The following is a 23541-nucleotide window of genomic DNA, read 5'->3' on the forward strand; positions in this document are numbered from 1 at the left end:
CCCCTGGGACGAGGCGGGTCTCTCCTCTCCCTGAAGGCCCTCAGCGTGAGAGGCCAGGCTCTCCTCACACACCCAGCAGAGCAGGCTTGGCCCATCACGTCTCCCCGACAGACGATGCACAGACGGACGTCAGGATCTGAGACCCGCGCTTCTCCTCCCTGCACACGGCCGCTCCCCCGCTGCTCTGTCTCGGACCCTAGCCCCCAGCCTACCCTAAAAGAGCCGTGCTGAACACACGAGGGAGAATTTAAGTTGATGTTGTGCACGTATGTATAGAGATATCTATGTAATTAGAGCTGAAGGCGGTGAGCCAGGCCTGGGATCCTGCCCTTCCCACCGGAGCGGGGAGAGCGCAGAGCTGCTGGCCAGCTCCCCACACAGCCACCAGACACCGACTTCTAGCCGGACCTTGAGGAGAGAGAGTGAATACCAACCGCAGTCTGGGCCGTCGGGTGCTCCTCCTGGACGGAAGGTGACTGACTGGAGGAAAGACGCATGCACAGAGAGAGGTGGGGCAGCGCTGGACGCAGAAGGACCTGAAGCCCCCAGTGCCAGGCAGGCGGAGGAGGACCAGGCACGGCCGAGCCCCGCCCCACGATGGAGTCCCAGAGCCCCGTCGTGAGGCCCCGCCCTCCTGCGGGAAAGCAGCTCTGCAGTAGCACCTTCACGTGGGATGCCCAGGGCAGCCAGCCCAGAAAAGCACCTATTTCTTCGGGGAGGGACCTGTATTTACACCCTGTCCACTCTGATGGTCACAGGCTGCTAGAAATGATGCAGCAGGAAAGTGCCAAAGACGAGCTGATGCTTCCCCTAGACTGTCCCTTCACCTCCATCCTTGGTCAACTGTCTGCGAAACAGGACCCAAGCAGCAGGCAGGCTCTGGGCTGGTGGCTGAAAGTGGGTGTTCTCTACCCGCTTCCACAGAGCAAGGGGTTAGGGGTGCGGGGCCCTGTCTGGAGAAGGCCGCCAGCACGGCTGCAGAAAGGACCACGGCCCCGGCTCCTCCTGACCCCCGTGCCCACCACCCCCTCTATCCACCCGGCTCAAGTGCCCTGGGCACTGCCCCCCCGAGTGGGCGTCCACTTCAGGTCCTTCTGCCTGCCAGCGGCTCCTTCCCGAGGACAGCACCGAGGAGGTGAAGGAGAGGAGAAACAGCAGGAGAAAAAGGGGGCGAGGGTGCCGGAGGTCCCCACACAGAGACGAGAGGAAGTCCCCGGACGTGCCAAGGTGAGCGCAAACCTTCAGTGTCTGGAAAGAGCCGCAGTGACTGGGAATCAAGGACACAGGGCGTGAGATATTAATTGTGAGCACGGAGCACCTCCAGGCCTAGGAACGGGGGTCCCCAAGTGCAGCGGGCAGAGGCCGCTGGAAGGCCCTACTCTGAGTCCTGGGGGAACGTGGCCCTGGGACCCCCGGGGAGCCAACTGAGGGCAGAGGGTCGGGCCCGAAGTCGTGGACCCGAGAGCTGGCTTCTGAGTGAGAAGGACGTCCTTCATGGATGGCCCAGGTGGGACACTAGCCGAAGAGTGAACGCAGGAAGAAAAGGGGGCTCTCGTGGCACCTGCAACGTGGCCAGATCTGGAACCTAGTCCTTGAACTTGCCGGGAAGGGAGCACAGAACTCTGCACTTGATTCCAGAAACGGGCCCAAATCAAACTCCCAAGGTGTTCAGGGAAAACACCCTGCCGCATGGAAGCAGTCGCTGGCCCCATACGATCGGGTCCAAATGGCCTCGGCCTCTATACCGGCTAGAAAAGCATCACATCCAGATCTTTAGAGGGATGCCAGTTGCCTTTCACCTCCGGGATGGCCTATTTAAGACTGGCTCCCCAGAAGTTAACACAGGGACCAGCATGGTCGTGTGCGATGCAACGGAGAAGCCCAGGGTCCCGTCGGCAACCGGAATGGCCCCTCGGCCCCCAGCCACAGCAGGGGCGGGGCCCAAGTAGGACGGATCCTGGAAAGAATCGGATGGTTTAATGGTCCAGGACCCACTTCATCCAAGCTGCCCGCTAGGACTTAGCAAAATAAACCCTCCACTCCCGGTGTCTCTGGTCTCAATTCCTGGCGGCACCCAGCTGGGGCTCTGGATGCCAGCTTCGTGTCCTCCAGCTGAACAGACAACCATCCAGCTGCTCCCGGCTAAAGTGAACCCTCGTCAGGGCGGCAGGAGGGGCCGGCCTGAGTCTGGCGGTCACGGCCGTGGAGCAGTTTGGCCGAAGGGCAAGAGCAGGTGCGGCGCTGGGGGCGATTAGTCCCATGCAGAGCCGAGCCAGGCCGTGCCGCAAGCAGGCAGCCCCGTGGCCACTTACCAGGGACCCTCGCTTGTACTGACTGTACCAGGTGGAGGGCTGCTCTTTGGGCCAGCGGGCCATTTTACTCTGCAAGATACGAAACGGGTGGGTTTAACTGACACTGCACACAAGTCGGAGGCCGTCTTACCAGTTTGCCACGCTTGAATTCACTGAACCAGGAACCCGGGTTTTCTTTGGGCCAAGAAGTGATTCTGGCCTAAACATCGAGGCGGGAGGTGGGGAGGGAGAGAAACAGAGAGAACGACAGTGTTACTTCTGCCTTCACAAGAAATGCTCCCACGTCCTGCAAACACGCCTTCTCCCCGCCCAAGCGGGCCTGCGTCCTGCCCTCACAGAGATGCAAGACGGCCGGCTGGGAGAAGATCCCTTAGGTGCACCTAACTCCCCCAGAGCCGGGCACTCGCTCCAGGATGGACCCATGACCGCGATGGGGACGGGGGGGCCCTGGTGCTTTCCAGGCGCGAGCACCTGCTTCACGTGCAGGGTCAGAAGAGTCTGCACCTGATCAGTTCTGTGTATCCAGCACCTAGGACAGAGCCTGGCACTTCGTGACGGCAGAAAAATGCTCGTGGAGTGAATTAATGAAGGGGTGAACGGGCGGATTCTCACTCATCTCGCCCAGATGACGACAGTAATGATAATAAGACCATTTACTACTGATAGGCTGAGAGCAGACAGGTGGGCATTCTCTGATTGGATCCCCTGATCTGGGGGCGTGGCTCTATCTCCAAGGCCTCTGCCTGGGGACAGAGTGGGCAGGAGACCCTACTGAGGTCCAGCTGGGTGTGAGGTGTGCGTGTGTATTTCTGCGTATGATGTGTGCATATGTGGTGGTGCGTATGTGGTGTACAATGGTGTGTGGTGTAGTGTGCGTGCCGAGTGTGTGGTGGGGCTTTCTCTCTGGGCAGAGTGCCCACGGCTCCAGTCTGTTCCCAGCTGTCCCTCCGGTGCTCTGCCTGGGCCCCAGGTCCTGGTCCCCATCCCCTGTCTTCTCCTCTGAGCTGGCCTCGTGCAGGGGAGCCTGAGAAGCGGCCCCACTGGAGGAAGAGCAAGTCCAGCCTGCCCCCCGCCCCTTGGGACTCTCCCCTCTGGTTCCAAACCTGCCGCTGTCAGCGCTGCGCTCGAAAAGCACGAAGGCCGCCTCCTCCCAGAGCAGGACCAGAGGCGTGGGCAGGTTGGCGCCTCGCCCAGACTTCTGCCCTCCATCCCCACCCCTTCCGCCACCAAGGGGGCCCTGCAACCCGGGAGACTGGGCAGAATGCCTCAACCCGCCCGAGGCTCCCAGCCCGTGGGGCCCTGGCAGTCAGCACACGTGCAGAGGAAAGGTGAGGAGCAGCGGGGGTCACTCAGCGCCCCAAGCCCACCGTCCGCCTGGCTCCACCACCAGCGAGGGCTCCTGGGGGGCGTCCTACTGGTTCTCCAGCAGCGAGGCCGTTTGCAGAGGACAGACCGCAACAAAAGAATGTGAGCCAGCATTTTTCCACTTGAATTTCCTCCTGGGCCTCTGCCAGATGCAAGGGTCCTGAGGTTTGAATTTCCTTGTGAACCACAGGGGTCTTGTTGCCAGGAGTGTGGTTTCCCAAGGATTTAAAATCCCAGGTAGGGAGAGCGTGAACATGAAACAGGGGTCCCCAAGGCACCCACGTCAGTGCAGAGCCCCTGTTCCTGCCGGCCCACAGGAGTGCCGGAGCTCCCCTCGGTGACAGAGAGATTTAGGGACAGGGCACCTCTCCCTCCAGAGGAAGGGGCTCTGGGCGCTGAGGCAGCTGGGAAGCCGAGGACCACAGGCTGCCCGACTCCTGCTGTGCCCGACCCTGAACCTGCACAGGTACCATGGCTGCGGCTCCAGGAACCCACTGCCCTCGGCGTGCGGCACGGGGTGGGGAGCCGTCTGGGCGGGACCTTATGGAGGAGGGTCGGTCCAGGCAGATGCAAAGGGCACTGCGGCCAAAGTCTCCACCATCTTCCCAGGTAGAGACCTCGCCCCCCTCCCTCACCTTTCCTGGGCCACAGTGGGCCTGGCCTCCAACGCGTGCTTGAGAGAAAGCAGCACACGCCTGCCACACACGCCTGTCCCTGCACACCACCCGCATGTCACCCGCACGTCACCCACACGCCACCCACACCACACACACGCCATCCACACGCCACCTACACGCCATCCACACGCCACCCAATGCCACCCACACACCACACATGCCATCCACACGCCACCCACATGCCACCCACACACCACACACACGCCATCCACACACCACCTACACGCCACCCATGTGCCACCCGCACGCCACCCATGTGCCATCCGCACGCCATCCACCCACCATCCACACGCCACCTACACACCATCCACACGCCACCTACATGCCATCCACACGCCACCTACACGCCATCCACATGCCATCCACACGCCACCTACACGCCATCCACACGCCACCTACACGCCGCCCGCACACCACCCACATGCTACCCACACGCCACCCACACACATCCACATGCCACCCACACCACCCACGTGCCATCCACACACCATCCGCACACCACCTGCATGCCCATCCACACACACTGGTTCACACCCTTCCGCACACGCAGACACCCCACCACAGAGGCGAGGGTGCTGAAAGACCACAGAGGTGACTCAGATCGACACCCCACAAAATCTCCATGGATCAGACCATCGCTAAACAGACCGTAAAGGAAGGCATGGCACTCAGGAGCGACTAGCCAGGAAGCTGACACTACGAATTTCAGCAAACGCCAGCTTCTAAAAGTCGTATTTGGGTCACTTTCGCCCCCAAAAGTCCTTCCATGGGTTTCGGGTTGCCCTGAGGTCAGAACTGTAGAGTCATATTAGGAAGGATCTGACCAACCAGTGGTGGAAAGCCCAGCCCCGGGGGTGGTGGTGGGAAGATAGCCACGAGCCAACCACCCCTTCAACTTCCACAAATGAGGCTGTACTAAGCCCATCCCATCGCTACGAATTTCTTCCTAAGGCAAATTCAAGTCTGCTTCTGGAGAAAAGCCTTGAGTTTAGATCTGGCCAGTTTCTGGGTTTCATTCTTAAAGCTGCATGCACGTGAAATATCTGGAGCCCTGGCCCGGCCCCACCGGGAGAGGAGGCGATGGAGGCGGGTACTCACCCCCTCGGACTTCTTGTCGGGGAAGACGCACGTCGACCCCCCGGCTGTGAAGTTGCAGTAGACTTTGAAGGAGTCCCTGGAGCAGCCTTGGTTCGGATCCACCCAGTACTCACCTGGATCGCAGGGTTAGGGTTGGGGTTAGGGAGGGAGGCGGGTCGTGAGAGCTGCTCCTTGGACAGTTCCAGAAGCAGCTGCCACATCTCAGCCCAGCAGTGACAGCACACAGCCCAGGCACGTGCTGCAGCACAGCCCTTTCCGGGCTTTGCCCAACGGCGTCCTGCTGTCCCTGCTGGGCCCACGGAGTGACAGGGGCAGACGTATCACCAAGAGGACAGCTGGAGCGTGAGGCCCACGGGGTCCAAGCTCTGGGGACCCGGGAGGGTGGCTCTGCCTGCTGGCGGGTGGATGGGAACCCAGAGGTGCTCCGGGAAAACTCCTAGAAGTTCATGTACTTAGGATCAGAGTCAACCAGACCCACAGGCACCCCTTAAGTCTTGCAGAAGAGTTCATCCTTCCCAGAGCAAGCCAGTGTGGTCTTATTTTCTAGTAGGTAGGTAGTGCTTGGTTATTAATGGTGACAACGGGACTGATTTGCATTTTTATCATATTCTGGAGTCTCAACAGTGCTTTCCCAAGTACAACCTCAAATACCAGCACGAGGACTCGTGTTAACACTGACAGCAGCTGCGGCCAACATCACTTCAGGCCCAAAGCATCTCATACATCGTATACACGTCCTCTGATAGGTACGTGTTTTAATTCCCATTTTATAGATGGGGATCATGGGACTCCGGGTAGAGCAGGTTACCCGCCAGACGGTGACTAAGATTAGACCAGACCCCGGCTCTGTGTGACCTCACAGCCTTGACCTCTTTCCCCGGCCTCCCAGGACGGCTTCCCCTCCTACTAGGATGCCTCGTCAGGTGACAAGGGGGAGATGCCCCTGCATCCGGGGACCTGAGGCCGAGCGAGGCGCGTGCCCGCCCAGGCCTGGGTCCCTCCCGCCACACCGGCTGCTCAGCCCCAACCCCTCCGTGTGTCCCCGGGCCCCCAGGTGCCCTACCGTCGGGGAAGTCAGGGTGGCAGAGCTGAAGGTCTTTGCAGGTGCGCGCGGGGTTCTGCTGCGTGCCCAGGGGCCGCTTCATCTGCTCGATCTCCAGCTTCAGCGAGTTGAGGGAGCCGAAGATCTCCTCCATGCCGTCCGCGTAGTCCATGTAATGCTCGCCCTCTCCGTCGCCCATCAGCTGGCTGGCGTCGATGTTCCGCCGGGTCCTGGACGCCTGGATCGGCAGCGGCTGGATGACCTCGCCCGGGGGGCCCTGGGTGCCGAAGGGGGACGGTGGTGGGTGGGAGAGGACGAGGCAGCCCCCGGGTGGGGGCAGGGCCGGGACCGCCAGGGCCGCACCTGCAGGGTCCTGGGCTGCAGACACCGGCCCCCTCTTAGTAGTACAGTCTTCTTCCCTCTTCTCTGTCTCTGGAACATTCCACCCCCATCCCTTGGGGCCTTGTCTAGGGCTGCCTGCTCCTGCCACACACATGCATGCGTGCACACACGCTCACACACACGCATGCATGCACACGTGCGCACACAGAGGCACCTGGGCATACACACACGCGCACGTGCACGCACGCACACACACAACCCTCCCCCTTCCTCTCTCTTCAACCAGACTTCCGAGGCGGAGGCGCCCTGGGCTGACCTGTGTCCCAGGGAAGGGGACAGGCCCCGCCCCGCCACACACGTTTCATAACGTTTTGGGATTGAACCACACAAACAGATGCTTCCATGATTCCCTCGGTGTTAGGAGAACCCCCATTGGGCTCCCAAGTCCTCGAGGGCTACTCACCGGCAGGCCAGGGGGTCCTGGCTGGCCTGCTTCACCCTTCGGGCCAGTTGGACCCTGGGGAAAAAGAAAAGAGAAGCAACCTTGGTCACTGAGGCCTGATACGACTTGAGTCCACCATGAGGTCTAGAATGATCCCCAGAAACACGTGGAGAAGGTGGAGGGACAGACCTCACATGCTGGGGCCCCTTCCCAGTCCCAGATGTGGGAACTGGACACCCCAAGGAGGGGACTTAGGGGGACAGAGCCCTTTCTGCAAGGCAGGGAGCCTCGGTCTGAGATTACTCAGGGTAGAGGGGAGCTCAGGGCAGCCCAGCCACAGAGGAGGGGTGTGAACGACCGGCCCCATGAGTCAAGGGCGAAGGGGGACCCCAGGGTGGTTCTCATCCAAGGGGATGCACATCCCTCCCCCGGGTGGCATGGGCCGGTCAGGGGCAACACCACTTACTGAGGATCCCTTAGCACCTTTTGGACCAGGAGGGCCCTGCGGAGAGAGGGGCAGAGCGTCAGCTGGTGGGCGGTCCCTTCCCCTCCCAGCACCAGCCTGCTCTTCACGCCCTCCTTGCGCCCGTGTCCCCCCTCCAAGAGTCTACGCTTGTACCTGCTTGACAGGGGAGGTGGGCGGGGGCAGGCGCTCACCCACACGAAGGCCAGGAGGGTCCCGAGTGCCCCGGGTCAGCCTCCCACCCGCCCCAGCAGGGAAATCACAGCTCAGGCAGCCAGAGTCAGATGTGACAAGGGTGTGCTGGCCTCAGAGGCCCTGACACAGAGCCGCTCCAGTCCTCGCAGCAGCCCACAGCAGGGGCCAGCATCGGATCAGCCGGGGCCAGCTTGGGCCACGTGCACCCAGGCCCAGGTGGGGCTCGGAGACTGACTGGTTTCGGGCGAGAAGAGACTCAAGGCCGGAGGATGTCCTTGCAGTCCTGGGTCTCCCAGCTGCACAGGGGGGCCCCAGGCTGGTGACTAGAAGACGGGACCCCAACTCCTCACGTCCGGGCCAGGCTGGCCCTGCTTATGCCGACGGGGAGGGCCGGGGGTCCAGCCACCGTCTTCGCCGCCCCCAAAGGGCCTACAGTGGACTGTCCACACGCCCTGCAATGCCCGGAGACAGAGGCTCCCCCCTTCTCCTCCCCAGCCTGAAACCAGAGCCCAGTGACCCCACTTCCTTGTTTCCACTGCTCGGAACCCAGATGTGAACTAATGAGCAGATCAACCCGTGGTGCGGGGCACCAGGTCCACCTGGGCTGTGGCCCAACCCCAGGGGGGTCCCATGACTTCCCTGTAACTCTGAGGTCCACCCCCCACTCTCCCAGAACAACCCAGGGAGCCGCGCGCCCCTCCCAGATACGCACCGGCAAGCCAGGGGGGCCCGGGGGGCCAATCGGGCCGGAAGGACCAGTGATACCCTGAAAGGAGCAGAAACGGTCAGCAGCGTTCGGATCGGGAGGGAGCTTGTCCTACAGCCACGCCCCTCGGTTCTCGCTGGCCTCCTCCCCCAGCCCGGGCTGGCCACGTGCGAAGGGAGCCCTCGCTCCCTGCTGGGCCCGGGGGGCCTGGACACCTGCTGTGAGGCTGGGCACCCGCAGGGCCGTGGGTGTGAACGCTTCCTTCCGATGTTCTAATGTGAACCATCCCTGCCTGGTCCCCTCTGGCTGCTTTCCGCTCCCGAAGCAGAAGCCCCGGGGCCGGGGGCGGCGAGTGTCCTGGGGTCCTGTCTGTTCTGTCCGTCCAGCCAGCCTCCCAGTGGCTTTTCCCACACTCGGAGTTTGCAGCCTCTGAGCCGACCCTCTCTCCAGGTCTCGGTGCCACGGGGAGACACCGTGGACGAGGCTGGGTTGGGGGGACACTATCCCACGAGCTTCCTCCCTGCCTCACGGCTCTGCCCCCTCCAGCTCTGTCTCGGGCGTCCCATCCTCTTCCAGGTCAGGTGCAGGCCAAGGTGGGCAAAGCACAGGGGCACGTGTGAGCCTGTCACACCTGGCTTGGGAAGCAGTCATTCACAGGCTGGAGTGCGGCCCCGTGGCCCTGACATGGGGACGGGAAAGACCGGCCTGCCAGGTCCCCCTGCCCCCTCCCTCCACTCGCTCCCCGCCTCTCCTGGTCCTGGAATCCACTGCAAGAGGCTCCCAGGTGCAGGGTCGGCGAAACTTGCAGGCTAAGGTTTCCTTGGCTGTGGTTTCCTGGGGGCTTCAAACTCCAATTAGCTACAGGGGTTCCCAGGGAAGTCTAGGGTCAGGTGTGCATATGTGGGGTCAAGGTGGGAGCAAGGATGTGGCAGATATGGGGTCAAGGTGGGGGCGAGGATGTGGTTGAGCAATGCCAGTGACCTCCTGGACAATTAGCTGGGTCACAGGGTCTTGCACAGAGTGGGGGGAAATGACCTTCACTTCTGAGGTCACCAGGACCCTGAGGGCTAGTGAGGGTCCAGGCTGGGCTCCAGTTCTGCCCCAGGTTGCTGCCACCTGGGCGAGCCCATCCCCTCAGCTGTTCCCATCTTGATTTGATAGACATGGGGACATCCTTCCGGCTCTAACGAACCTCGGGTCTTTGAACACAGAGCCAGCATCCCACGCACCTGTTCTCCCTTAGGGCCAGAGGAGCCCTGGGGGCCGGGGAGACCGCGGTCACCCTTTTCTCCCTGTTCGCCCGGAGGTCCGATGAGCCCGATCAAGCCTGGATGTCCCTGTGGGAAAATGAAGGGGCATTTGCGGTGGACACCTCACGTCCAGCCACATGGGCCAGCTAGACGTGGCGGCACGTCTTTGCCTTGGGGGCTGCCGCCTCCTGGAATGGAAACAGGCCCAGGGCAGGTGCCGTCCACGGGGCCTCGCAGGCCCCCGACTGAGGGCAGGGGCCAGGTCTCCAAGTCACATGGATCTGTTTTCCTTGTGTCCTCACCCTGAGCACATGACACACGTGGGGGAAGAGGAACACCTTGCTGAGTTTGAAACCCCGGGCACTTGAGGGGCCTGAGTTTCAACCACAGAGTCACCTGGATCCCCATCTCACCTTTTCTCCTTTGGGTCCAGAGTCTCCTTTGAGGCCAGGGAGTCCTGGGGGACCCTGCGGGGGAGGCAGCGGGGTCAGAACTCTCCTGCCCAATCCCGCCCTCCGCCACCCCCGGGGGCTCCTCGATCCGTGACTCACCATGGGGCCGGGGGGGCCATCGGGGCCTGGGGCTCCTGGGAGACCTTGCTCACCCTGAAACACAGTTGACCCTCCGTGTGAGCCCCGCCCTGGCCATCCCCGTTCCCATCCCCATCCCTGTGCCCCTCCCTCTGTAGCCGCGCCCCCTAGGCCTCCCCGGGGCCACTCACCACAGGGCCGGGGATCCCTCGCAGGCCGTCGGGCCCGGGCTTCCCAGGGGCCCCCTGGGGGCCAATGGGGCCAGTCTTCCCAGGAGGGCCTTCCAAGCCGGATTCTCCCTGCAGGGCACCAAGGAGGACACGGTGGGGCCCCAATGCTTGAGGCTCTGGTCACCCCAGCGCAGAACCGCTGCTCAGAAACCCCAAGGAGCCTCGGAGGGAAGCCCAGATGCCCCCAGATATCCAGGGGCTGCCCCCGATTCTCCACATTCCTTATCGCGGCCGCCCTGCCCAACCCTCCACCCACCAATGTCCACAGTCAACTGTGCTCCCAGCCCCCCAGCTGTCACGGCCAAAACGGCAGTTATGGCTGGCGCGGAACTCCTGGTGGGCACGGCCGCCATGTCCTGAGCAGACGTGGGGCTGGACGAGTTCCATCCCTGTCTCAGGCAATGCCGGAGCACCTCCAAGAAGAGGCCCCGCCCAGCACCTCCCGGGGAGAGCGGCCTCGAGGGCTCTGGGCACAGGGCTGCACCCTAACCTCACCGCATGGGCACCCCACCCTCTCCTCAGCCCTGATGTGGGCACCGTCACCATCTCTGCTTCACAGGCAAGGCAGCTGAGGCCTGGCCAGGTCAACACCAGGCCCGAGGGCACCCAGCACTGGCCTCCCCTCCCTCAGGCTGGCGGGGCAGACAGAAGGTGACAGCAGAGTCGGGGACCCCAGAGCCAGAGGCGCAGCCAGCCCGCCTCCCTCTGAGCCCGACCTGCCCCTCTCTGCATGGTCATATATGTGTCCGGTCCCCACCCTTGCGGCCACCATGCCCTCGGCATACTCTGTAAGGTCTATGCCTGGTCACGGTCATGACCACGGCCGGGCTGAAAAGCACTTACCTTAGCTCCTTTCTCTCCCTGCCTGCCTTCGGGACCTAGGGGGCCAGGGGGACCCTGGAAGGAGCAAGAGGGCGACATGTGACAAGTGGGTTCGCAGAAGCTCAGTGAGAAGCTGAGGAGGGGGTGTGGAGGTCACTCCCAGGCCCTCAGCACGAGGCCCAGGGCCTCCACTTCCAGAAAAGGCCCCTGGTCAGGCTGGGGAGAGGACACTCCAGCTGCCTCCTTTCCTGGCCGCACACGAAGCGGCCAAGTTTATTGCAGCCCCAGAAAAAGACTGGATTATTCAATTAGCTTGTTCTGACTTTTCCAAAGGTCTGACCCAGGGGAAAAGGGGTTTTTTCAGCTCCATGGGTGCTCTTCTCCCACGAAGGCCGTTACTGATGGTGTCAGCAGTGGGCTCATCCTAAATGGAGCGGACCATCGACCTAGTGGGTCTGAGATTTGATGACGAGGCAGGAAGCCGAGCAGGGAATGCACTTCAAACAGAAGCACTTTCCTCCTCGGGCTGCCTAGGGCCCCAGGGTCCAAGCCGGGGCGGGGGAGGGGCACACTTCATTCAGGAGGTTGACGGGCAAGGGCGCCTTGCAGTATCACTTACCCTTTTTCCCGGAGGCCCAGATGGACCTGGTTCACCAGTAGGGCCCGGGGATCCCTGGTGTCAGAGAGAGAACAGGGCATTTAGGAATCAGGGACAGTTAAGCTAAGACGTGGCAGGGCTGGGTGGGTCTGAGGCTAAGAAAAACGCAGAGTTTTCAGTCTGATTTGTCCTCGGCCAGCCCTGAAACTGCCTGTCTCTTCTTTTGCAGAATTAGCCCTAAGTGGAGGTGGTCCTGGAATCCTCTGCTCTGACCCCTACACTCAGCCCGTGGGCTGCAGCGGCGTAGGGGACCCACCTGCCACCTGCACTTCTGCTACATTTGGGGAATGTTCCCACCACGCCTGCCAGCACCCCTTCTGCAGAAGTGGACCCCGAGGCCCAGGGAGGGCAGGTGTTGTCCTGGGTCACCGGCTAGGAAGCGGCAGAACAGCAGACATCTCTCCAGGGGAACTGGCCCCAGAGCCGGTGTCCCTAAGCTTTCTGAGCTCGAAGAAACGTTTCAAAAACCTTGACATCAGGTGAGAGGCAACGTCTAATGTGAGCTCAGCTCCAGGGGCAGATGCAGAAACAGCCTTCTGAGGTGTGCATCCGACTCCAGTCGGGCAGAAACAGGTAATCCTGACGTCCTGGGGTGGGCTTGTGGGGTGGGTCGCGGACGCCAGGCTCTGTGTGCAGAACCACTCTCGGGACTGTGTGTGCATCTCCCCTTCCGGGAGGAGGGTCCCCAGCTTTCAAGGGTCCTCAGAGGGAGCTCTCGGCCCCCTGCGGTGGTTGAATCACTATTCTAAGGTAACTGGGTGTAGGTTTTTCTCAAAAATGAACAAAGCAAGTTGTAAACCCCAAGCCCCGACACCTCCCCGAGGAGCTGCGTCAGGGTCCTTAGAAGTCCTGGGCGGACTCACCGTTTGTCCGGATTCACCGTCATCTCCTTTGTCACCAGGGGGACCGTCTTGACCCTGTGGGACCAAAAGCAAGTTCCTTCTGCCTCCTGGATGGCACCCGAGTTCAGGCACCAACACACAACGCGTCCCCAGTCCTCACCCCAGAATCAAATTCCATCCCACAGGTGCCGGCGCCTAGGGCGCTGAGAAGTGGGAAAAAGGAGAGTCCTAACAGACAGAACCAGAAAGGAAAAAATGGGGCCAGCAAGGCAGGTCATGGGCTGTGGGGACCCACAGGGGCTCTGCCACCTCAAGCACCTACCGCGGGGCCAGGCTCTCCGGGGGGACCAGGATCTCCGGGAAAACCGACCGGGCCCTGAAACAGAGGAAGAGAGGCGTTGGGGTCCTAGCAACCCAGCCTGGAGCGCGCTGCCCTGCGCGGCTGCATCCAGACTGCCGCCCTGCGCCGTCCAGCCCCAGAGCGTCCCACTAGCTCTGACACCTCGGTGCCCTTCACAGCAAGAAGGCCTTTCCAGAACAGCCGCTCACGTGAGCCACACAAGCCTGAAAGCAAGCAGTGCAGGCCAGCCCTGTCAACTTCTGGAGGCCCTCAGAGGGCAGGCTCTTGCCCACACTTTTGCTCCTGGAGCCCCCGGCTGACACCGGAACCTGGACCTTTAACCTCTAGAAGGCGCTGCTCTGCAGACCCTCCTGATGCAAAGCCGGGGCGGGCTGCAGGAGGGGAGAGGGGGCCACACAGAGCCTGTTCCATCCAGAAAGCTGCCTGGTCCACAGACATGGCCTCTGAGGTGTCCCCCTCGCCCCACGTCTCCCCCCTTTCCCACCTCCACTGTTTTGGTTCAGTAGCTGGTGCGGAAACCTCTACAACTTTAGGAAATCACCCCAAGACCAGCGATGGTCAGGCAGCCTCAGTGCACTGCCCGTGAGTGAGGATGATCTAGGGGCCCCTTGGCATCTCCCAGGTACTCACGGGGCTGCCTTTGGGACCGTCGTCTCCGGGAGGGCCCTTGGGTCCAGGGGGTCCAGCAGCACCAGAAGGGCCCGACTCACCCTTCTCTCCTCTTTCGCCTTTGGGTCCCTGCGGGGGAAAGGTGGGGACCGTGTTCCCAGAGCCAGCCTTGCAGTTGCCTCGAGCAAGAAGCTGGCCCGAGGTGTGCTCCTCACTGGCATTGGGTGGGAAGGGAACACCCCGACTGTGGCCGGCCTTGGCCCCCGTGGGCGCCAGCAGCTTCCCGAGCTCCGCCAACCCGCAGCAACTCCCTGGGGGAGTCTGGCTCCACTGGTACCGTGAGGGGCCCTGAGTAGCCCACTGGCTTCCCGGGGCCTCTGAGGCCGAGACTCGGCTTCTAGGTGGGCAGGGTTGACTCCTGACAAGACAGCAGGCAGCGTGGACCCCGAGGGGCTGCAGGGACCCAGGCCGCCCACCCACTCAATGGTCCTCAGGTGGAGGGAGCCCAGGAGACCTCTGTCCACCAGCCGTCTCCTGGGCCGGAGGGCCACCCTCAGGGGGACCTCAAGAGACCGCTCATCCGACCTGCGAAGGTCTGAATGTTCCAGGTCTGGGCTGACCAGGTGTTACGGAAGCCAGCGAGAGGGCCTGGAGCACCACGGATGGCTATCCTGGGCGTCCATCACTAACATCTACGCACACACATGGACACACACATGGACGCACACACGCTCACTCCCCACGGCACTCCCTCTCTTTTCCAGCAAGACGGTGAGGTAGCAAGAGGAGCAAGAGGAGACGTGACTCCCATTTCAGGGATGGGGAAACTGAGGCAGAGCAGGAGCCTCCCACCCAGCACCCATCCACGCCGCATCCCGCTCCTCCTCCAAAGCCCACCCACTCACCGGGGGGCCCCCTTCGCCGGGAAGGCCAGGCTCTCCAGCTTCGCCGGGCTCACCCTAAGGAGGAAACGTGATGTGATTACAGCAGCGACGAGAACAGTGGTTCCAGCGTCAGGCATTTAGCGAGTCGTCCCTGACATTGGGCTGGTGTGTAGGGTGGGTAGGGGGTCGGGGGTGAGACGTGGTCACTGTCCTCTGACGGCTCCCCAGGACTGGAGGAGAGACAGGTGAGGGACCCAGGGATAAAGTGGTGACAGTGACATACACAGGCATGTGACACACGCAGGACGGGCGCAGAGGGTACGTGGGGGCATTAAAGATGGCTTTCCCCAGGAAGGGATGCTGCGGGTGAGTTCTGGAGGACGATTGAGGAAAACCAGGTGAAAGGGGGAGGGGGACAGCTAGGCAGAGGGGGACAGAAAACAGCACAATATCCTCGGTTTGCCGCAGGTGGGACAGAGCAGGAAGGGCGAGAGCAGTGGCGGCTGAAGCTGGGACGTGCCCTACGGCGGGCGGGGAGGGCACGGGGAGGGCACGGGGAGGGCACGGGGAGGGCACGCTGCTCTGAGCAGAGGTCGCACACCATTCATGGGTGGTCTCAGCAGGCATGTTTCTCTGTGATTTTCCTATCGTAAAAAATGAGCAGCGATGGGAGACTTCTTTCAACTGAATGGCCTGATGTCAGGAAAAAAGTTCTGGAATGGTGTGAAAGGAGTGCAGACACAAGGGAGCACATCCATCACCTTCCTTTTACCCCCAAGGAACTGGGATAAGTGCTTTAAAAGTAGCACAACCTCCTGGGCCCAGGTGGAGTCAGACTCTGGCACCGTCTCGCCCGCCGCACACACGCACACAAGTAAGGCATGTACACACGTGTGCACGTACATATGTCCAATGTGCTCGCGTCATCTCCAGGGCCCAGGCCCTAACATTAACCAGATCAGATGAAGGGGACCCGGGGCTATGAGAAAACAGGATTTGACAGAAACGGGAGTTGAAAAGGTAGCAGCTACGCACTTCAAGGAATAGATAACCATGTCTGTCAGAGCCAAATCTCAGAGAAGGAGGTGGCGGGGCCTTGCTGGTGGTTGTTATCATTTGGAAAATCTCCTGGGTAAGGGCAGGGCTCCCAGGTCCATTGCACACATCTTCTAAGTTTCAAAATGCATCTGGCAGGAATGGCCCAGCAGTGCACCTGGACGCCTCCGTGTACGCGGTGGACACATACACATGGGTACGTACGTGCACGTGTACAAGCACGCGTGCGCGCACACACACACACGCTCGCACGTCATACAGCAGGACGGTGACGGGGCGTGAATCACCTTCTCTCCCACTGCACCAGGATTGCCTATTCCACCTGGGGGGCCTTGCGGCCCGTCAGCACCTGGAGCTCCGGAGGGTCCTCGGGGGCCGGGGGGACCTGGGGGACCCTGAGAGAAGAAGAGCCATTGAGCCCAGAGGAAACACAAACGTCTACCAACACAGCAACCAGCCACCACGGCCAGGTCTCCACAAGCCAGTGCCACTCACCATCTGCCCCACATCTCCCGTCTCGCCCTTCTCTCCTGGAGGTCCCGGCAGACCCTGAGAACAGGAATTCATCAGAAACTCGGCACGTGGGCGCGGCTCTATCCCCCCAACACACAACTTTCACTACCTCCCCAGCAGGACCCCAAGCCGAGCATTCAAAAGCCTCAGGAATGTGCTTTTCAACGTACAGCTCCATATGAGCACGTCCCCCAAATCCCAAGTTTCAGAATTAGCGCAAGGAAAGCATTAGAGAAGCATGCAAAGATTTATTGACAAGGTGCTTATTGAAAGTGTCCCATAAAACAATAAACCCTAATGAGCCACCAGCAGGGAAATGTTTGAATCAATTATGTCACCACCATATGCTGGGACACAAGGCAGTAACTGAGAGTCACGTTTTCAAAATAAATAAAAAGTGATGTGTTCAAAGAATATTTAATGACATTTGACGCGACGTGTAATATAAAAGGAAGTGGGAAAGGCTGGATCCAAACTTTCTATACATGCAGCACGATTTGCAGTTTGCAAAAATCAAACAGAATTATGCATGTGCATGAGTGTGTGTGAGCACAGGTGTTTAGGAGGTGTGGAGAGGCACCACCGCGCACTGAGAAGCCATTTTTGTTTCCTTTTCTAACAGTTTATCTGTGGTTTCCGACATTTCTACAATGAGCAAATTCACAAATGTCACCAGTTAAGAGAAGTGAATATGGGTGTGTGTGGAATTCTGAGAATTCACAGCACTTCATGTATGGAGAAGCCCCTGAAGCCTCGCCTTAGCTGCCCCATCCTTCAGAAGACAGGAGGGAGGAGACAGGAGGGCAGGGCAGGGCAGGGGAGGGGAGGGGAAGGCGTCGCAAAGATGCGGAAATCAGCTGATGTGGACCCCCAGCCATTGTGCAAACTCTGTTGTTACCTGCAGCCCCACAGGTCCCGGGGGCCCGGGAAAACCTCTTGGACCTTCATCACCTTTCTGCCCAAAAAGGCCCTGCTGGCCTCGAGGACCCGGCTCGCCGTCAGCTCCCTACAGGGAGATCGTTGAGCATGGTGAGGGCCAGGTACAGGGCCTCATCAGCTCGAGGGCTGGGGACTCTCTGATACTCACAGAGGGGCCTGGCTGTCCGATGGGGCCTTGAGGTCCTGTAGGCCCAGGGGGACCCTGTGGGGAAGAGACACAGACAGTTGTTTCCTGAGTCACAGCTGAGGCCGAGGGAGAAAGGCCAGTGCGCACGGGGGCCCTGCAGCCAAGGTCATCGGGGCTGCACCCACGCTTGGCCGTCCTGGGCCAGGCTGCCGGCTCTGGAATGCGTGATGCTCTCTGTTCAACCCTGAGCATGTGCTGTCAGGGGCGGGGGGGGGGGGATGGCCACACCGACGTCCCGCCAGAGGCCATCATGCATCATCTCGGCCCCCACCACACACCCATGACACAGGCCCCAGAGGCCCCGTCTAAAAACCAGGACCAAGATCACGTGGCTCATCCGTGGCCGAGCGAGGGACTGACTCCAAAGTCCACACCTGGCACCACGATGCCTGCCCCCAAGTGTGTCCCCAAGCACATTTCACTGTTGGCACAGGGAGCGCGTGAGAGAGGCCAGCATGCTGTCGCTGTCCTGACTGGCCCCGGGTCAAGAGGGACGTGGTCACTGTCACACGCCTGGTGAAAAGGTCCGCAGTGCAGGCCTCCTTCCAAGGCCCCCGGGCGGAGCTGCCAGCCAAGCGACAGGGCGTTTGCAAGAACGCACCAGTATTTCTAAAGCAGAATTTTTTTTTTTAAGGGAAAATTAAGAGGCATTTGGTCAGGGTGCTGCCTCTGTTGGAATATCCTGCAGCCCTCAGCATCGGAGGGCAGTGATTATGTCTGTGGGACCGAAAACCTCAAGGACAAAAACGCTGAATTTGCTTTACTTCACAAAACCCATGAGTGCTTTCTGCTCATCTGTTAATAAGGGATTCTCTTACAGATACATGTTACATGCATACATGTGCACCTAACACGTACCTGTGCATGCACACACGCATAGAGGCACATGCACACACACAAGATTTCAACAGGGAAGGAAAGCCCAAAGCCCAGCTCTGTCCCATCAGGTACCGGTGTGGATGTTGTTATATTATAATGGCTGTTCACGTCAGTGATCTGTGCGTGCCACACCGAGCACGTGGCCCTGCACGTGACTCGTGTGGCCCTTACCTGTTCGCCTTTGTCTCCCTTGCTCCCCTTCTGTCCCGGCTCCCCGATCTCCCCCTGTGGGAACATATGAAAGACCCGTCAGACGGTCCAATAATCATTTGCACGTTATCTGCTCCCCTGAATTAATTTTTCTTGGAGAGTAAGAATAATCTCCTCTCCAGGGGGCCCTATAACTTTCCTATGAAGAAACGTTTCCATATATTAATTTGATTTCTTTTTTAATAAGAGAACTAAAAGGGGTGAGGCCTTGATCTTACGCTTTGCAGGACTGTACCAGATTTGAAAGTGTGATAAAAAATCATAACGGAAGTATTTACTTTGTCAAGTTGGATGACATGACAGTATAATAAAGACAACTCAATTACTATGCTTCCAAAGTTATTAAAATCTCTCCAGTGTTTCTGCTGTGCAGGGCTGTCTCCCACCCTGAGAGGCAAGCATCAGCGCTGCAGAGGTGACAAAGTCGGAAATGTCACCGGAGAGTTCTCATAAACAGAAAGTTAAACCGAAGAGAGAAATTTCACTGTCTTCATTAAATGGAGGATAAAATACAAGCTACGGCAGTAACGGCGTCAGGATTATAAAGCACGTTCTTAATGGAAGGGGGCCTGGATCATTGAAGTGGAGACATTTAAAAATAGACATTGAGTAAAACCTCATTAAATCGGGCTCCACAGATTTAGAATTTGAAATGATTGAGAGCATTTTCCCTTGCTCTGGCTGCTACAGCAAATGTCTTTGGCAACACCAAAACTACACAAGAGAAAAGCAGCATCTAAGTCCCCCCCAGACATGTCGGAGATCTCATTTATTACCATTATTTGTGAGCTATTCCGAAATCATCCACTAACACCAAGAACGTCGGATGGCAGCATGGGGTCCCTCTGTCGCCAGAGCCCCTACATCGCCTGCATCCCTTGGTTTAAAAGGAACTCCCCCGCCGGCTCTGACCTGCCAGCACTGGCCAAGCTTGGCTGTGCGTGGTCCAGGTTGGGGGACTTCTCTGAATTCTTCTTACCTTATCTCCATCTTCTCCAGGGGGACCCACAGGGCCAGCTGGACCAGGGAGCCCCACGGGACCCTGTAGACCGTCTCGGCCAGCTGGGCCTTGTGGACCTTTCTCGCCCTAAAGAGGAGAGGAGATCCCTGTTCAAAGGCAGCTCCATGGTGGGAACATTCTGCCACCAGCTCATCCCCCACAGAGAGGCCCACAGGCAGGAAGTGGGCAGTTCCTGGGCAGGGACCATCACCACAGTCCTAATGGATTTCCCTCGGATGCACCAAGGGTGGCTCTGGGTCCGGCCCTGCATCACCCCTTCCCCTGCATCTCTGCATTTAATCCTCGCCCATCCTAGGAAGGGCTACCCTTTTACAGATGGGGAAACTGAGGCTCGTTCGTAAGCAGTAGAGCTGGGATTCAAACCTCGCCAACCAGATTCCTGGATCTGTGTGCGGGATCGTCCAAGCCAGTGGCCAGGAGGGCCTGAGCTCCAGCCTCGGCCAACTTGCTTACTCTCCCGATTCCCTGCAAACACCCTCCCTGCAAGAGCACACGGACCTGCACATTCGTGTGCACACATGCACACACACACACACACCCCTATCTTCCTTTCCTCATGGTTTTGGTTCATTTTCCTATTTGCCCCCTTGGTCATCTCAAATGATCCTTACTGAGTTCTTGCTCAATTTTACCAGCCACGTTCCACCCTGTGAGTGGCTGGAACTTTCTCACCCAAGCCAGGATTCCCTTCTCCCAGCAGAGGCACAGAACGAGGCGTGGACGTCGGGGAGGGGACACGGGTGGGAAAGTGCACGGTCACACAGTCACCGACTTCAGCTGGCATCCCCTCCGGCCCCCTCTTCCCCTCTCCTCCTGCACAATTCACTTCCTGCTCCTCGATTTAGTTCGCCCTGATTAAAGTTCTTCCCCAATTAAGCCAGAAAATGCCCAGGCTGACCGTGGCTCACAGGGAACCTTCCTGCCCGACATGACACCTGACCTTTGTTTGACCTTTTCTTCTGCAGCTATTCTGGAAGCATGACAAGCTTTTCACAGGATGATGCAACCCTGAGAGGTTTCTGCTCAAGTATTTACTCTCTTGAAACAATGAACTCAACCGTATCCAACCTCATTTGTGTGTGTTCTACATGCACCCAGCGCCCGACAAGAGGCAGGGTTCTGGGGCAGAATTCAGCGGGATCCGTGTCCTGGGAGCCTCACGGGAGTGCCGATGACACACTGGTCGGATTCTCCGTGGCGCCCACGTGTCCAGCGTGGTTCCCATGGGGAGTTCTTGGCCGGGGAGGCAACCAGGGCCCTCTTTCTACCCATGCGCCATGAACAGGGAAACACATAGAAAAACCACCCCTTCTAACAGAAATCAATCCACGCAGATGTCTTAACTCAACGGGACACCATCCCTGTAGCCCGTTCCCCCCGAACTCGGGCTCCTATGACATTCAGAATTCGGAAAGGAGGTCTGAGCTGGAATTTGTCTCCACGGCTGACTGAATGCAGGGGCAGGCGGGCGTTTCCAAAATCATGTGGCAGACGTCAAACGTGGCCGGGGTGAGGGTACGTCCAGGCAGGAAGGGGCGTTCTGGGGAGTCATTTGGGGAAGGGGCTGGCAGTTGGCTTCCCAGGAGGTGTCTACACAGGAAGGGTCTCTCTAACCCCCTTCATGGAAAGCAAGACCCCAGACCCCCTGCCCCTGAGCTTTCACAAAGCCTCCAGGTTGGGGCGATCACACTTGGGGTTCACTGGGAGGTCGGCTGTCAGGGGTCTGGGTGGAAGCTGCTTATCTGCCGGTCATGTCTCCCGTCCCTTCCTTTCTCCATGCCTACCCCCAGACCAACAACGCAAGCACCACCCCAAATATCCACCTTTCCCAGACACTGACCAGCCGTGGGCCCAGGCCAGGGCGCAGGGGGCTGTGTACACAGCAGGAGGCAGCGGCCCGTCCACACAGGGCACCCAGAGCCTGGACCGGGGCCAAAGCCACGTTTGGACACACTGTCTCCACCCCTCCCCGTGCCTGCACGTGCTGGGGCCCAGATGCGTGGGTGTGACCGGCCGAGCCTGGCCCGGACACTCCCCGAACACCCCTCCAGCTCAGGCAACTCCGGGAAAGAACCTGGCCGCCACTGTGATCGGCCCTTGGACCTCAATCAAGACAGCTGGGCACACACCACAAACTGCCCCCACCTCCCCGATCCCGCAAACCCCCAGGGAAATGCCTGGGGAGGGGACAGCACAGGGGCAGGGACAGAGCTCCTTCGAGGCAGTACTTACAGGAGTTCCTTTCTCCCCAGCTGGTCCGGGAGGTCCCTGGGGCCCAGGTCTCCCTGGAATTCCGATGGGCCCAGCAGCACCGGCCGGACCTCTCTCCCCTGGAGATCCCTGGGGCGAGGCAAGAAAGTGGTTTATTTCAAAGGCTCTCCAAATGCATGGATACAACCTCCTAAAGCACCGCCTGGTCATACCACTCACCCTCTCACTCTAGAGCCCACAATAGCTCCCCAGGGCCCCTTGCAAACACAAACTATCTGGTCTAGCATGTGAGGCTGTGTTTCTGACCCCCTCTTCGCTCCCCAACCCATAATTCCACGTCCCTCTACAGTGTCTGAAAACACATCGTCCCTCCGTAAGTTCTGGCTTTGAATGACCTCTTCTGGGACCCTGGCACCCACTCTGCCCTTTGGGGTCTGCCTGCCACAGAGCATTCACTTGCTGCCCTGCCCCTCCACGCTGTACGTTTTACAGGCAAGGCTCTGGCCCAGGAGCGGGGCTGACGGGTGGGCACCTGGACTAATTCTAGGGTTCAGCATCGAGAGACCACTGCTGCCCGGGGCATCGTCCTGCTCCTGGCCCTTATCACAAGGAAAGGCAATATTTTCATTTTCACCTGACTTCCCCGTCATTTTCCCTCTCAAATGGCCCATAACTCAGGGGAAGAGGGGGGCATTTCATGGTCCACCCTCAAACCCAGCCAGGGGCCAGGGGAAGCTCCTGAAGCCCCGCCTCTGTAGGTGAGTGAGCGGGCTGTCAGATGGGCTCATTTGAAGGGCAGGGGGAAGTAACGCAGATGTCGCATTTCCATAGAGTCAGGCAAGAACAGGGGGCCCGTGGGCGTGTCTCTGGAGTGTGGGCACAGCCTCTCGCGGCCCCCGATTCCCCCAGACCACAGCCCAGGGTCTGGAAACTCTGGATCTCCAAGCCTCTTGTAGCTAGACTCAAAGTTGTGGGGGGCCACCTAGGTTAACAGACAGCACAGCTCTGGGGGACAGGCCTCCCACCTGTGCTGGCTCACCTCTGCCCTGGGCAGCCCCAGGCGTGCGGACAGCCCAGCTCTCGAGGCCGTGGAGCTGTGTGTCCGTGCCCCTCCCGGCTGCTCCGGGACCAGACCCACGTGAAGCCTCCTCCACAGGCTGGGGGTGCCCATGCAGCCCTCCTCCAAACCGCCCGGCTCTCTGGCTGTCCTCATACAACACGGCCCCGCCCCTGGCCCTTCGTCACCGGCTGCCAGCTCGGGCACACTGTCTACGTCCCTCCGAAGCCCAGCTCCTCCACCACAGCTTTCCCAGGACCCACGCGGGGCCAGGGCAGGCGTGCGTGCTCCCCGGGCCTCGGGACCCCCGTCTTGCCTGCAGAGCAGGTTTGGAGGCAGAGGGTGGGAAAGAGGCTCTGTGCTGAGCCAGCACACTCACCGCGGGGCCTGGCGGGCCTGGGGGGCCTTCACTGCCTTTCAGTCCAAGCGCCCCCTGCAAAACAAAAAGATGTGGGCAGGGCACCGAGGGGAGATGCCCCCCGGGCTGGGAAGCCTCCAGCTCCATCCCCCCCGGCTGGTCCCTCACTCACCACTGGACCAGGAAGCCCTCGGTCCCCGGGGAAGCCACGTAGCCCTGGGGGGCCATCTTTTCCAGGAAGGCCAGCGGGGCCTGGGTCACCCTGAAATCAGAGCCACAGAT

General features: G+C 60.0%; 1 protein-coding gene across 3 annotated transcripts in view; it reads right to left on the minus strand.

The window, feature by feature from the left end:
• Positions 1–23541, minus strand: part of COL5A1 (collagen type V alpha 1 chain) — a 160401-nt gene that overhangs the window by 10850 nt on the left and 126010 nt on the right. For 2 of the 3 annotated variants that reach the window (XM_057549408.1, XM_057549405.1), the window contains exons 40-64: positions 23432–23521; positions 23281–23334; positions 21866–21973; positions 19592–19699; positions 18574–18627; positions 17485–17538; positions 17296–17403; positions 16380–16433; positions 16172–16279; positions 14850–14903; positions 13966–14073; positions 13297–13350; positions 12996–13049; positions 12094–12147; positions 11496–11549; positions 10614–10721; positions 10444–10497; positions 10306–10359; positions 9872–9979; positions 8649–8702; positions 7745–7780; positions 7300–7353; positions 6516–6771; positions 5453–5565; positions 2443–2511 (exon numbers count right to left, since the gene is read on the minus strand). In XM_057549408.1, coding sequence (XP_057405391.1) covers positions 2443–2511; positions 5453–5565; positions 6516–6771; positions 7300–7353; positions 7745–7780; positions 8649–8702; positions 9872–9979; positions 10306–10359; positions 10444–10497; positions 10614–10721; positions 11496–11549; positions 12094–12147; positions 12996–13049; positions 13297–13350; positions 13966–14073; positions 14850–14903; positions 16172–16279; positions 16380–16433; positions 17296–17403; positions 17485–17538; positions 18574–18627; positions 19592–19699; positions 21866–21973; positions 23281–23334; positions 23432–23521 — 2022 coding nt within the window. Of the gene's footprint in view, positions 1–2312; positions 2382–2442; positions 2512–5452; positions 5566–6515; positions 6772–7299; positions 7354–7744; positions 7781–8648; positions 8703–9871; positions 9980–10305; positions 10360–10443; positions 10498–10613; positions 10722–11495; positions 11550–12093; positions 12148–12995; positions 13050–13296; positions 13351–13965; positions 14074–14849; positions 14904–16171; positions 16280–16379; positions 16434–17295; positions 17404–17484; positions 17539–18573; positions 18628–19591; positions 19700–21865; positions 21974–23280; positions 23335–23431; positions 23522–23541 lie in introns of all 3 variants that reach the window. The other variant, XM_057549407.1, reaches the window with a different exon arrangement.

This window comes from Balaenoptera acutorostrata, chromosome 6 (genome assembly GCF_949987535.1).
Source record: "Balaenoptera acutorostrata chromosome 6, mBalAcu1.1, whole genome shotgun sequence".
NCBI lineage: Eukaryota > Metazoa > Chordata > Mammalia > Artiodactyla > Balaenopteridae > Balaenoptera > Balaenoptera acutorostrata.